Here is a 12,551-nt window from a genome sequence, read left to right as displayed (position 1 = left end):
AAATTTATAAGAAACTTCTTGCAAGTTTTGATATGGTTCTTATATGTTCTTATATATCTTATATAGTTCTAATAGGGTTCTTATATGTTCTTATATATCTTTTATGATTCATATATGTTTATTAAACACAGGAATTTCTCATAGAAATGAGATTTTTCAATAGGGTGGAATAGTGGTATCGTCGTTCCGGTTGATTTACATCAGTGCATGTTCTCAACCATTGATGTTTTGCGGACTCCTTGTGGATTGGCGGAGATGATGAAGGACCCCATTCGTGGTGAGGGGAGAGAAAAGGTATTGGTTAAATATAATAACAGTATTAAAATACATGTAACTAAAGGCTAGTGTAAACTAGACTTCTCTTATTGACATACACGCAAAAAAACTAGCCCGAAAATTGAAAAATTTTTCTCTATCTGAGGCACCACTGTCGCATTCGTTGAACGGATGCGCTCTGTATGGGCTCTGTCTTTTCCCACGTTCTGTGGCGTAAATTTCACGATTACCCTGGAAACAACCATCACACCGGGTGTCTAAAGGTCTTCGCTGCCGACGGACATCGTTTTTTGGAAGATTGGATCACCGCCTGGCTTCTACCAGCCGGTTACTCCATCCGGGGCGTGGCCGCCCGCTAACCCAAACCCAAACTTCGGTGCACCGCGGCGGGGCAGCGGCGGCGGGCCCAGCCGCCTTCTCCCCCGCTTGGCATCCCTCTCGCCATTTGGCACCTCCATCCCCGAGACCCGGAGCGACGCAATGGTGAGCATCGAAGTAGACGGCGAGTCCATCTCGCCTGAACAAGTCACCGAGGAGGCCGGGTGGCTAACAAGCCATCGTCGATGTGGCGCCCGAGCCCTCGCACAGCTAGGTTTAACCCCGGGACACTCCCGTGGTCAGGAAGGCGATGGCTCCCGGCCTACTAACCGGCAGCCACTTACCGAGAAGCAAACAATTCGGAAACCGCGCCTGCCGCACCAGCCGCCCTTGCCCAAGGAAGACATAAAGATCGTGCTGCGCCCGCAAGAGGGGCTCGACATCACAAAGATCAGCCACGCCGAGTTGCGCGACGGAGTGCTCCGTGCTACCGGTCTCGGCTACGACGAAGCGGCGGAAGATCTCCTCAGAATCAACCCCGCAAAAAACATCATCGTGGCGAGCACCCCCAGCATGGAGCATGCGAGCAAATACACCGCTGTCAAGGAGCTCCGCTACGGAGAAAAATCCTACAACGTTACCGCTTATGCGGCGCCTCCCGAGGACACCGTCAAGGGGATTATACACGACATCCCCGAATACGACAGTGCTGAGGATATTACAACAAGCCTTACCTTTAAGGAGAATACCACGATTCTGCAAGCACGAAGAATGGGCCGGACAAATTCGGCAATCATCGTCTTTGAAGGCACCAAGGTACCGTACTATGTTTACTACCGCGGCGCCGAATACCGCTGCTTGATACACAAGAAGCGGCACGAAGTGTGCGACGGGTGCGGCAGGCTCGGCCATCGCACGGACGTCTGCCCAGCACCCGACAAAAAGATCTGCAAGATCTGCGGCACCGAAATCCCGTCCGAAAACCATCAATGTGAACCCAAGTGTGCACTTTGTGGCCGGGATCATCCGACCGGTGACAAAAAGTGCCGACTCCGTTTCCAGACTCCCTACCTTTTCAAGAAGCGGAAGTGGGAAAAGCAACAGATACAGAACAACCGTCGCCGACCACAAAAAGGCTCGGGCAACCCAGCCTCGACGCCGTCCATACTCAAGAAAGACGAACCCAGCGGAGACACGCCCGGTCAGCGCGGTAGATCGGGCTCCTTCCCATGCCTCCTGCAGTATGAGCGACAAAGCAGACGGGACGTGAGTTGCGGACCAGGGACCAGGGACAGCTCCGCCAGCAGTCAACATCGCTCGCGCTTGTCGTCGCGGCGCCGGAGCCCAAGCATCCAAGGCTGCCAGAACCAGAGACGCAAGTCAAGATCCCCGTCTCGAAACGGAAGACAGCTAACCGGAGGCAATCAAACAAACTAGGTGAGCTGGGCAAACACGGTTTCCCACGGCCAAACCTCCCATAAGCGCAGTGCCCCTTGGAAGGGCGGGCCTAGCTCAGAACAATCAGATCAACAGTCCGAGATTACCAAAATTAGGCAGATGCTAGAGCTCGTCATCTCGGAAAATAAAAAACTCAAAGCCGAACTAGCACAACTAAAAGGAACCAGTGCCGACTCAACGCCATCCCCTTCTCCCTGCAACCTAGGCCAGGCCGCTAAGAAATCAGGCCAACCTAACCAGCTAGCCACGCCACCTAAGCAGTCACCTCAAACCCCATCCGAAAACGGCTCTGCCGACGCGATGGATGACTCACCACTTGACTCTCCACCGTCTAAACGCAGGGCCAAAGAAGTAAGCCCCAGTACTTTTAGCCAGCCCGCACTCTCGGGCTCCAAAAAAAATGCCGATGACGACATGCTCCGAGAATTTGGAGAAAACCTTAGTAAGACCTTAAACGAAACGCTCAGCGCGAAATTCGAAGCTATGCTGGCCCAATTCGCCGAAAGTATGGGCACACAAATCGCCAGCCTCAACGCTAGGGTTACAGCCTCTGAAAACGCCACCCTACGGGTGGGCAGGGATGGGGAACAGGCCCTATAATATCAACTAAGCCCTATTTTCGCCCACCTGCGGCGGAAAGCCCCCAAAATCCTCACAATCATGTCTAATTCCCAACACAATAGAACCCGAAAGTCCAGCACGCTCGTCGTCTGGCAATGGAACTGTCGAGGATTTCAAAGGAAACGCGCTCATCTCGAACAATTTATTAAAACCAAGAATTCGGACGAACTGCCTGACGTCGTTTATCCAAGAAACCGGCACCTTTGCAAAACTCTCCAATTACAAATCTTTCTCAGACTTAGAAGAAGATGCCTCTGGTGTAAACCCCAAGCAAAAACCCACGGTAGCCACCCTCGTCAGACGCAACCTCCCGGCCATTCGTCGCGATACCGGGAAGTGCGCCTTACGCGGCTCACGTCCTCGTTGAATTAACTCCGGACTGAAAACACAGGACGCACAGCACGTTCATTCTAAACGTATACAGCTCTCCCCGAAACACCCACAAATTCGGCAAACTTTTGCATAAAACCCTTGAACTAGCCCGGGGAAATACCTTGGTCATCGTCGGAGACTTTAATGCACATCACCCCGAGTGGGGATATAAACGGGACACGATCAAGGGGCGCAACCTCTGGCTCGATGCGCAGAGGGAGGGCCTCACATTGATCACTGACCCAACACACCCCACTTGCATTGGAAACAGCGTTAGCGGCGACACCACTCCCGACCTCACCTTCACGAAGAACACGCGCAAAGAAGCCAGTTGGCTCAACACTCGGGAAAACCTAGGCAGCGACCACTATCTCGTCGCTATCGGGGTCGAATCTGGAATCGCTAAACGCACATCCGGTAAACGACTCCACCTTATCGATTGGGACACCTTCCGCGAAAAAAAACAAAAACTTTTATTGCCGGTTTTGATTGGTATGGCAGTGCTTCGCAGACCCCTAGAATGGCTTCGCGGACCCTAAAGGCTCTGCGGACCCCCATTTGAGAACCACTGATTTACATGGTTAAGGACTGAGAAGCAAATATTAAGACGAAGCAATACTCAGTACAAAAGAAAGCAGAATATTGTTTAATATGTGGACACGTCATACGAGTAGAGGTCCTCTCCGAGCGGCAATAAATCAATGATATGAAACAATTATTTATGGCGCATGTAGCGCTCAAGATATGGGAACGGGGGCTCGCAGCTTGCAGCCGTGGGATGCTTGCGGGCCGCGTGTTTGAGACCCCTGGTATAAACACTAAAAACATATTATCAATAAAAAAAAATTAAGTAAAACTAAGAGTTTAAATCGAATTTACAATTTGTATATACACCCTCAGAATGCTTCACACTTACCATAACGTGGCAGTGCTTGCAAACGATGGACAGTGAGTTCGAGCACAGGTCATAATTCGAGTACTCTCACCATACCCATCTGGAGCTTTTCATTTTTTTTTATTCCACTATCTTTCTGCTACGTGTGAGGACCAACGTTGAATTGTTCTCAAGAAAAATGCTTCCGCCACGAGAAAGGCTAGTTGCTCTTGCTTCTGTTACAAGATTCAACTGGTAACGACTGACAGTGCAGTTTTAAATGCTGTCGTCCAGCTGTGATGTAAACAGAACAAAGACATTGAGACAATCCGTGGTGACCGACTAACTGACCTAAGTCTCATGCCGTGCTGTCCTCCAAGGTCAGTGATTCCACTGATTTGGGGGACTGGCAGGGTGCTCGACTCTTGGTAAGATTATGCGCTCGACGAATTTCTTTAAAAAAGAAGATTTTAAAAGTCTTTCTTTAAAAAATAAGAAATTTAAAAAAGAAAAAAAAATTTCTTTAAAAAAGAAGATTTTAAAAAACTTAAAAAGAAAAAGATTTTAATAAAAATAGTCCCTGCTTGGAGCAAAAATCTGCAGATTCCGTGTTAATTGTTTTTTATTTTTGACTCTGGCGGACATTTAGCAGTGTTTTCTGGCTAAACAGGCAAGTCTATGGCCTATGTTTAGTGACAAAAGATAATGCTTCTTATTTGAAAGTTCTAAAACATTTAGATTTAAAAATATGAAATCCCAAAGGAGCGGAGAAGGAATGCGGGGTTTTGATGATTGTAGTCTCTAACATCTTTGATTCACGCTTGATCCCAAACTATTTGCGACAGACCCTTAATACTTTTCCAGTAATCTATGTTTGAACTAGTCAGGCAAGCCTTTAAATAATGTCTAATATTTATAGCCTAGAATTTCGTAAAAAGTCCCAAACATGCCCTTGCACACAATTTAGCCTCAAACTCCATATTTTTTTTATGCATAGAATTTGTAGAGTATCAGATTAAAATTGATAACACATAAAACACACATGTCATTGCCTTCCAAACATTCTAAATTCTGTTTTTATTTAAAAAGTAATTTATAAAAAATGGCAAGTTTTAGAGTAGCTGGCACCGCACAGACAGTGCCAACATCTCCATAAGAACTATCATTCATCAGAGAAGATAAGTTTTCAGGTTTCATACAAGTTCATCACGCATAATTTTTTTTTTTTTAAATCCTTTACATTGTTTATGAGATGTAAATGCATAATTTAGGAGTGCCGAGCCTCGAAATATGCTATAAAACAGCAACTGCCGACAGCAGTGTTTTGAAACTTGTCATCCGTTTCAAGTTTCATTAAGTTTCTAACCTAAAATCTAAGGGATAAGCAATCTATACTTTTTAAAAACAATTTAGGTACAGTCATGCCAAATGTAATATATAAACATTTTTACTGGCAGCCCACAATCCAGGTCAGAGGCCTCCAAACGTTTTGGCTGAGGGGCCGGATTAGGGCTTTGTCACAGCATCGAGGGCCGGGAAAAGAAAGGGTAATTATAAAAAAAGGAAGGACTACTGTAAAATCTTGGGTGAACCACTTGTCTGATTTAAATGACGTTTACACGCCTTGTTTCTGTTGATGTTGAGAACATTTCTGCCAAATTTTGTTAACCTGGGTGAAGTACAAAAACAAATTGCAAACGGTCAAAGGTGAAAATAGTTGTGTCTGCGTAGGAAAACTATTGTTTTAAAATTACTTATAAATTTGTCGTTTACATGTGTTATATTGCTTTAGGACAGTTGAGAGCAGATAGCTATGGAGCTATGTTTCTATATTATACCATCTTTCATGACAGAAAAACCATATAAGCACAAATACAGTTTTTTAGGTTTCCATCTTTTGTCCAAAATTTATTCATAGTATATGAGTACATATACTAGTTCAATTTGAAATTTTATATTTAGCTAATTATGACATTGCGCAACAATAGACCATATGCGAAATTGCTCGAAGGTCTGGCAACACTCTGTGCGCTGCCATCTTTGTAGCGTCGAGATTCCTCTGCTATTTGTCAATTTTGTAGCGTTGTCGGTAACAATCGAAGCCTACTGATCACCGTCATTGATCCTCACCCACACCTGCGAGCTTAGGGTTAGTATTGTTTTACGCTCTTCTTGCACATGTACGTGCTCATTGGCTCGCCAGTCGCTGGTTTCTCGCTGCTACCAACATGGCGGATGTACACTTCAGCTCGAAATTCGGCTTTAAGTGCCGGCAAAGGCACGGGCGTGGGCGCGCGGTCTTTGAAAGCGCTTTTCTTGCGCGAGTGTTTGTGCAAGCGAAGAATTCTTGAGAACTACGCTTTTGCACCTTGGCCTTTGCCAGCGCCGAAGCCAACTGGTGAGACAAAGCATGTTCTTTAGCACCTCACTAGATGGCGCTGTGCATTTCGCTTATCGTCTGTTGTGACCAAGAAAACTAACCAGGCATAAATCAAAGCGCATGGGATGTTTGGCACATTAGCTGAGGCAAAAGACTAATGAGAATAATAAACCAAATGCTGACAATATGCAATAGTTCTGACAGAGGACACTAAGCAAACTGTAAGTGAGAATGCAAAGTAGTTTTCGTTACACAGACATGAAGCCAGGGACTAAGAGTGGTGATGCTGGGGATGACAATGTTCAGTCATGGCAAGAAAACCCTTTTACGAAGCAGTTTCTCTCTTTCTTTCTGGTATATCCTTTTGCACATTTGGAGTGTGTCGCGGCGCCATTCTTTTAGGCGCACATCTTTTTGTGGCAGTAGTAGCGGGTCTGCTGGAAACCGGCCACGGGCCAGTTGGAAGACTTCTGCGGGCCGGGCTTTGGAGACCCCTGATATAGATCAATGCTCTGTTCAATGCCGTAACCAAATTTAATCTTTTGCCATTTGGCTATTATTTGTATACTGTTATTGTCTCCAGAACCCACTCCCCTCTGTAATGTCATTGGTCTTGAGGTTATTGAAATAAATAGGTAAATACGTAATCACATGAAACCTCTTGCAGTTATGGGAAGCTTCAAGTGCAATTGCCACTATGCACTGTTGTAGAAGGCTTGAGCACAAAGCTTAGGAAGTGCCTTCGACACATGCATGCCCTCGTGACATCGGGGCAATATTGTTTGAGGCACGAACTCTGAGCTCTGGGGTTCCCCAAACACATTGAATAAAAAACTCTTGTAATTTTTTTTTTTTTTTAACACCTTACATAAGTGGCATAACCAGGGAGGGGGCTTATAAGGTTTCAGCCCCTCCCCCCCACCTTGAAAAAAAGTTTTGGCTATCACTGCCTCACATAGCTTCCTATAGACCGACACGCGGAGTGGCTCTGTTTACCAACACGGGCGGAAGGCCGCGCATGCGCGGTAGCTATGTGGGCAAAAGCGACCCGCCTCTCCGTGTTTTCGCCATTGCGTTGTGTGGTGTGCGCTCGTTGTTGACGTTGTAGGGACGCTTCTAGCTTTATTTGTGAGTCGCATTTCCTGGCAACGTATGTCATATGCTATGCCCGACTGTTTGAGCTAGCTACCCGAGCCTGAACGGCGGCGGTATCGAAGCAAACTGTGTGTGGACGGCGTTGCCAACGAGCATCCGTACGCCGTAAACAAGGCCTGCTGGACTTCCGACGTGAAGTTGCTGCCGCCGAAGTCGACGGCTCACGTCTTCGCTTATTTAGTTTTTTCGCCAAGCCAGTTCACGGCCGACACGGAGCAGGCGTACAAGTCTCTCGAGACCTACGATTACTTCGAGTCGGTTTTCGCACTGCCGGCGGGATCAGCAGACTGTGGGTCTGCGGAAGTGTAGTTATTAATTAAATAAATGCACACAGCGTCTTGAAGTCAAGGTATGATATTTTTCCTACTCTCATGACCGCAAGGCATGACAAGCAGTAACGCTTTGTCTGTTCTGCAGTCTTGGCAGTAACACATTACAAGTAACGGCGTTACCAGGAATGCGTTACTTTTTTTTAGTAACGTAGTAACCTAATCGTTACTTTTTCGACAAAGTAACGGGTAACATTCTTAGGTTACTATTTCAATTAACGTAGTTACGTTACTCGTTACTACAATTACACTTCAATTTTTTCAGTGTTTTTACACGTCAAGCCATGTTTTTGTTTGCGTTTTTTTCCCGTGAGTATTTAGGGGAAACCGTAAAAAAAGGTGAAGTAATTATGTTCAGTTTCTGCATGAACATATTGTTTCTTGATATATGAGCTTATGCATAGCTGTATCGTCAAAACTGTAAAACGTGTTAAATCACCGCAGAAGTAACGTGCGTTACTTTTTATCGGTAGTGGTAACGCGTTCCTTTTATTTTTAGGCAACGTAGCTCAGTAACGGTACCTTTGATTTGCAAGTAACGAGTAACGTATTTCGTTACTTTTTTTAGGGTAACGCCTGCAACACTGCCGTTATGTCGCCGATCCCCTTCTGCTGGGTAGCACGGGCGTAGCGAGCCTCCAACGGGCACTTGGCCGGTGCTTTGTGCGCGAACACCATGGGAACAAAATCCGGGTGGTCTCGATCAGACGACGGTTTCTTTGCACATAAGCAAGCCTCGGGACGGAGATTGAAATGGAAGCCGCACTTGCCTCCAAGAAAGTGCTTGCCGCACAAACGGTCGTTCGCGCGAGGCGACCATAATTTTCGATCCACGGATATTATCCACCTTCTATGCCTTTCAGAGTCTGCCGGGAACTTGTAGAAGCTCACTCCGCCACTTTTCTTGTACATTGAACGCGCGGCTCCGGCGCGTTCGCAGCGCCGTGACGTCAAGCCCGCGTGTCGGTCTATAAAATGTGGGGCATGGCCTGACAGACGACCAGGAATGGCTAAGTAGGGTGATAGTATGTTGACTCGTTATTTTCTTTCAGGAAAAGCCGCGCGCTGCTTGGCGCGCGGAAGAGTTCAAGAAGAAAATGTCTAGTCTCAAGCTTAAGGCAAAGTCAGACTCTGAGATTGTCAGGGGCCTCTTGGACCATTACCGAAATGCCACCGCAGCAGGAAAGGAGCCGTTGCTTCGAGACTTGGAGTATTTAGTACACCAGGTACAATTAGGACCACCATTTATACGTGTTATTGATGCAGTCTGTTTTACAGTATGACACAGCTGTCGACTTCATTCGAATGGATGGACTCCTGGTCATAGTGCCTGATCTCAATTCTACCTCCGAAACATTGCGGGAACTGGTGGCATTCACTCTGGGCTCAGCATTGCAGGGGTAAGCCGAAAGACTCTCCGGGACGCCGGTTTTGTTAGGGCAGCTAACTCATTTTAGGTTTTCTGCCTACACTTATAAAGGGGCAGCCTCGTAAGGGTTCGGGTGATTTGAGGACCCTACTGACACTTTCAGCGCACTCCAAGTTCGTCGAGCCACTAAAACTGAGAAGGACGAACTGTCACGAAGCCTTGATTGGTGACAAGAATGCTCTGGTGTATAGAAAGGCAGTAACCTTTTTGTTTCGTCATAGCAATGAAGTGAAGGAACCGAAATATGTGGAAATGACAAGTGAAGAGCAGTTATGGCTGCATTCATGTATGCAGGTGAAAATGCCAGTTTTGCAGGTTTGAAACAGTGAACCAGTGTAGGAGGTTCAGGTCTACGTATATGATATCATTACTTCATTTGGAAACTTTGGGAGATAGAAGTTGAATACATTATATTTTACTTCGAAAGTCATGACACAGTCGTGCTACACTTATTTGACATTCTGGCAGAATCGGCAGATTCCCCGTTGGTCATCTCCGTCAGTTGCTTTGACAGCAGCTAAAATGATGGCAACGACAGAGTCACCAGGACAACCATGCTTTGTATGCCCTGTAACAAATAATATAGATGTGCATTTTTTTTACTCTTTTTGACTTTTTATTGCTGCTCATAGTTAGGTATTTCATGGATTGGTTTCCACGTGGTGTATGAGGCAAGGTTGTCCCGATGATTTGCAGAATTTCTCAAATGAGAAGCACAGTGGGAGCACAAATTTGTTAACAATGAATAGTAACAATGTGAGATACGAGAATGCAACTTCTTACCGACTAGTAGCCGAGTGGATGAAATGGTGCTTCCGGCCTTTTACACAAAGCAAAAAATCATTGTGAGAACATTTGTATGTGTCATTTATAATTGGTAAGAGCAACACCACTTTGTGGTGTGGACAATTCAATTGGTTTAGCAGCAAAAGCTGCCCACTCTTTCTGTTTTTAGGGTAGGGGGATGGGCCTGTATACGGGAAGGGGGGGGGGGGGGGGGGAACCAAGAAGTTTGCATTCCTCTGTTTTATCAGGCACTGGGCACACCAAGCGTGACATTGTCTCTCCTTTCTGCCCCAGCAATCCGCAGGTGCAAAGCAGTGTGTTGGAGTTTGGTTTGCTGCCACAGCTGCTCCGCCTCGTTGCAATGGATCCATCTTCCCGTGTGCGGTCACGGTGCCTTTTCGCGCTCTCGTGCCTAGTGCGCCATCTGCCTGCCGCTCAAGAGGCTCTCATGCACCACGGCGGTCTCACGGTTCTCGCCGGACTTTTTGCTATGGGCAGCTCCTCATCTGCTAAGCTCCAGCTCAAGGCAGTCACTCTGATCCACGATCTCCTCGTGGAACAGGTGGGTTTGAACATTACGTAATTGCCTTCCAGGGTCATGTTCCCATACTTGCTGGATCGCACTCCGGACCAAAGGTTTCACTCTTTGGCATTACGCAACTTATTCATGTCCAGCATAATTTTATCTGTGCTGAGACGTTCATCTACTGTAGAACACAGCGCATCCACCCATTCCACACTAAGCGCCCATTCCCAAAGTTGTAAGATCTGAGAAAATATGCACAGTACATTGATATGTAAAATTGATGACCAGATAAGCGCCCATTCCCCATTTTTTTTCGCGATTATCTTCAGATTTTGAGTGGGTGCTTGCCCGGTATTTTACGGTACACAGATGCTTTGGCGCTTGCTTACTTGTCCAAAAAGTGTAAGATATCTGCTACCTGTAAGGAACGTTCTCTGTGCTCCTCCACGTCTCTTCATCACATATTGAACAGATGCTGATGGCTTCTTAATTTTGAATTGACATATTTCTTCTTTCAGCTGAGTAGAAAGTAGACCGGTTAAAATTTCACGCTTGCCATGGTTTCTGGCCACTTCTGCCTCGTGCCTGACATAGTCTTACTTCCTTCTAAGTGGCGGTGTGTCCCGCCTTTACTTTTAGGGACAAGGGGTGCACATGACTTAAGAATGTTCTTCAGGTTTGTCATCCGCGATTGTGACACACATAGGGAGACAAGAGCAAGTGACCCATTTGGCTGGAGAGCCTCAAAACATTAAACTGTTGTTCAGTGCCCAGATTTGATTTATTTCTCAGGAAGGGCAACCAACAACAGACGATAGTGAAGCTGGGTGTACTCTCTGACTGAAGGGCTTCACTGATTTCTTTTTTTAATGCAAAAGCATTAACTGTCCCATGGAGCGAGCCGACGTCATCAGTTTGAAGCTCGAAAACGGCACCTAGTTTCCGCAATTTCGCCTTCGGTTTCATTGGCTGGCGTGCGTCGACGGGGCTCCCATTGGCCGCTGCGCTCGTCAGTTTCCACGACCGCTCACCCCATGGCGCTGCGTGTCCATAAGCGCGCCGTTAACACTCAGCGTTTAAGGTCATCAGGGGATCACACGCGCTGACCGGCGACAAAAAGTATGCAGCAGACAAAAAAGAGAGCGGACGAGCGGCTTGCACGCTTTTGCATTCACGCCTCGTAAGAAGTGCTTAAAGGGCAACTCCGCTTCTTTTCCAGTAGTGCAAAACTATACAGTTCTCTTTGTTATCATCTACAAAACCCCCATGGCAAATATTACGACGGAATTCCGCCTAGAAGTTCATTAAAATCGCTGTCAAAGTTTGACAAGCGCGAATCTGCTGGTTTTGAATGAGACGTGCGGGCCAGACAAAACTGCCCGGCTGCATTTCCGCTTCCTCCAAATTCCTTCTCCCGGCACGTCCGCGACGTCATCAAGCATGTACAGCTTCTTTTTTTTTCAATTTTGTTTTCTTTCCCGGGGAGAGCACGGGGGGCGCCAGCGCCGTGAAAGACGTGAGTGACGCGCTCGGCCGACCCGGCGCTCGACTATTGATACTACTGATAAGCCGATCGCCTCGTTGAGGGCGGCTTGTGTTACATCCCATACTTTTGAACACCAAGTAAAAAGAGGAGAGGGAAGCTGCTTTTGTAAGAATTTTGAGTGACAGGTTAATCTTCTATAATCTTCTGGGAGGAGAATAGCGACGCCTGTGCTAATCCAGGAGGCACAAAGGAGGATCCTGATAAGAGGAGAGCTCCTTCTTCCCCTTGTATATCACGTGGGTGTACATGCTTAGTGATGCCGAATATACAATGTTGTCCGGCTTTGCCACTGTTTCGGTTTCGGTTTGTGATCATGGCTAAAGTAAAATTACACGAAAAATATTTTATTTTTCGCGAAACAAAGGATTGGGGATTGTTTTTGAGTGCTTCAAAAAGCAAAATCGGCCACTATCTCAAATTTTTTTAAATTAAGCGGAGTTGACCTTTAAGTGTACGTCGAGCTTTTTTTTGTTCTGCATTT

General features: G+C 46.5%; 1 protein-coding gene across 5 annotated transcripts in view; it reads left to right on the top strand.

Annotated features, from left to right (window-relative positions):
• The window catches only part of LOC8050572 (nucleotide exchange factor SIL1), a 42,441-nt gene that overhangs the window by 6,678 nt on the left and 23,212 nt on the right, over positions 1–12,551 (top strand). For 2 of the 5 annotated variants that reach the window (XM_029993524.4, XM_029993526.4), the window contains exons 4-6: positions 8,836–9,009; positions 9,062–9,183; positions 10,293–10,560. In XM_029993524.4, coding sequence (XP_029849384.2) covers positions 8,836–9,009; positions 9,062–9,183; positions 10,293–10,560 — 564 coding nt within the window. Of the gene's footprint in view, positions 1–8,835; positions 9,010–9,061; positions 9,184–10,292; positions 10,561–10,592; positions 10,635–12,551 lie in introns of all 5 variants that reach the window. The other 3 variants (XM_029993525.4, XM_042287284.1, XM_042287285.1) reach the window with 3 other exon arrangements.

The sequence above is a fragment of the Ixodes scapularis genome, unplaced genomic scaffold (genome assembly GCF_016920785.2).
Source record: "Ixodes scapularis isolate PalLabHiFi unplaced genomic scaffold, ASM1692078v2 PGA_scaffold9__187_contigs__length_104089568, whole genome shotgun sequence".
NCBI lineage: Eukaryota > Metazoa > Arthropoda > Arachnida > Ixodida > Ixodidae > Ixodes > Ixodes scapularis.
Note: the sequence above shows the minus strand (reverse complement) of the source record. Positions and strands in the feature narration are given on the sequence as shown.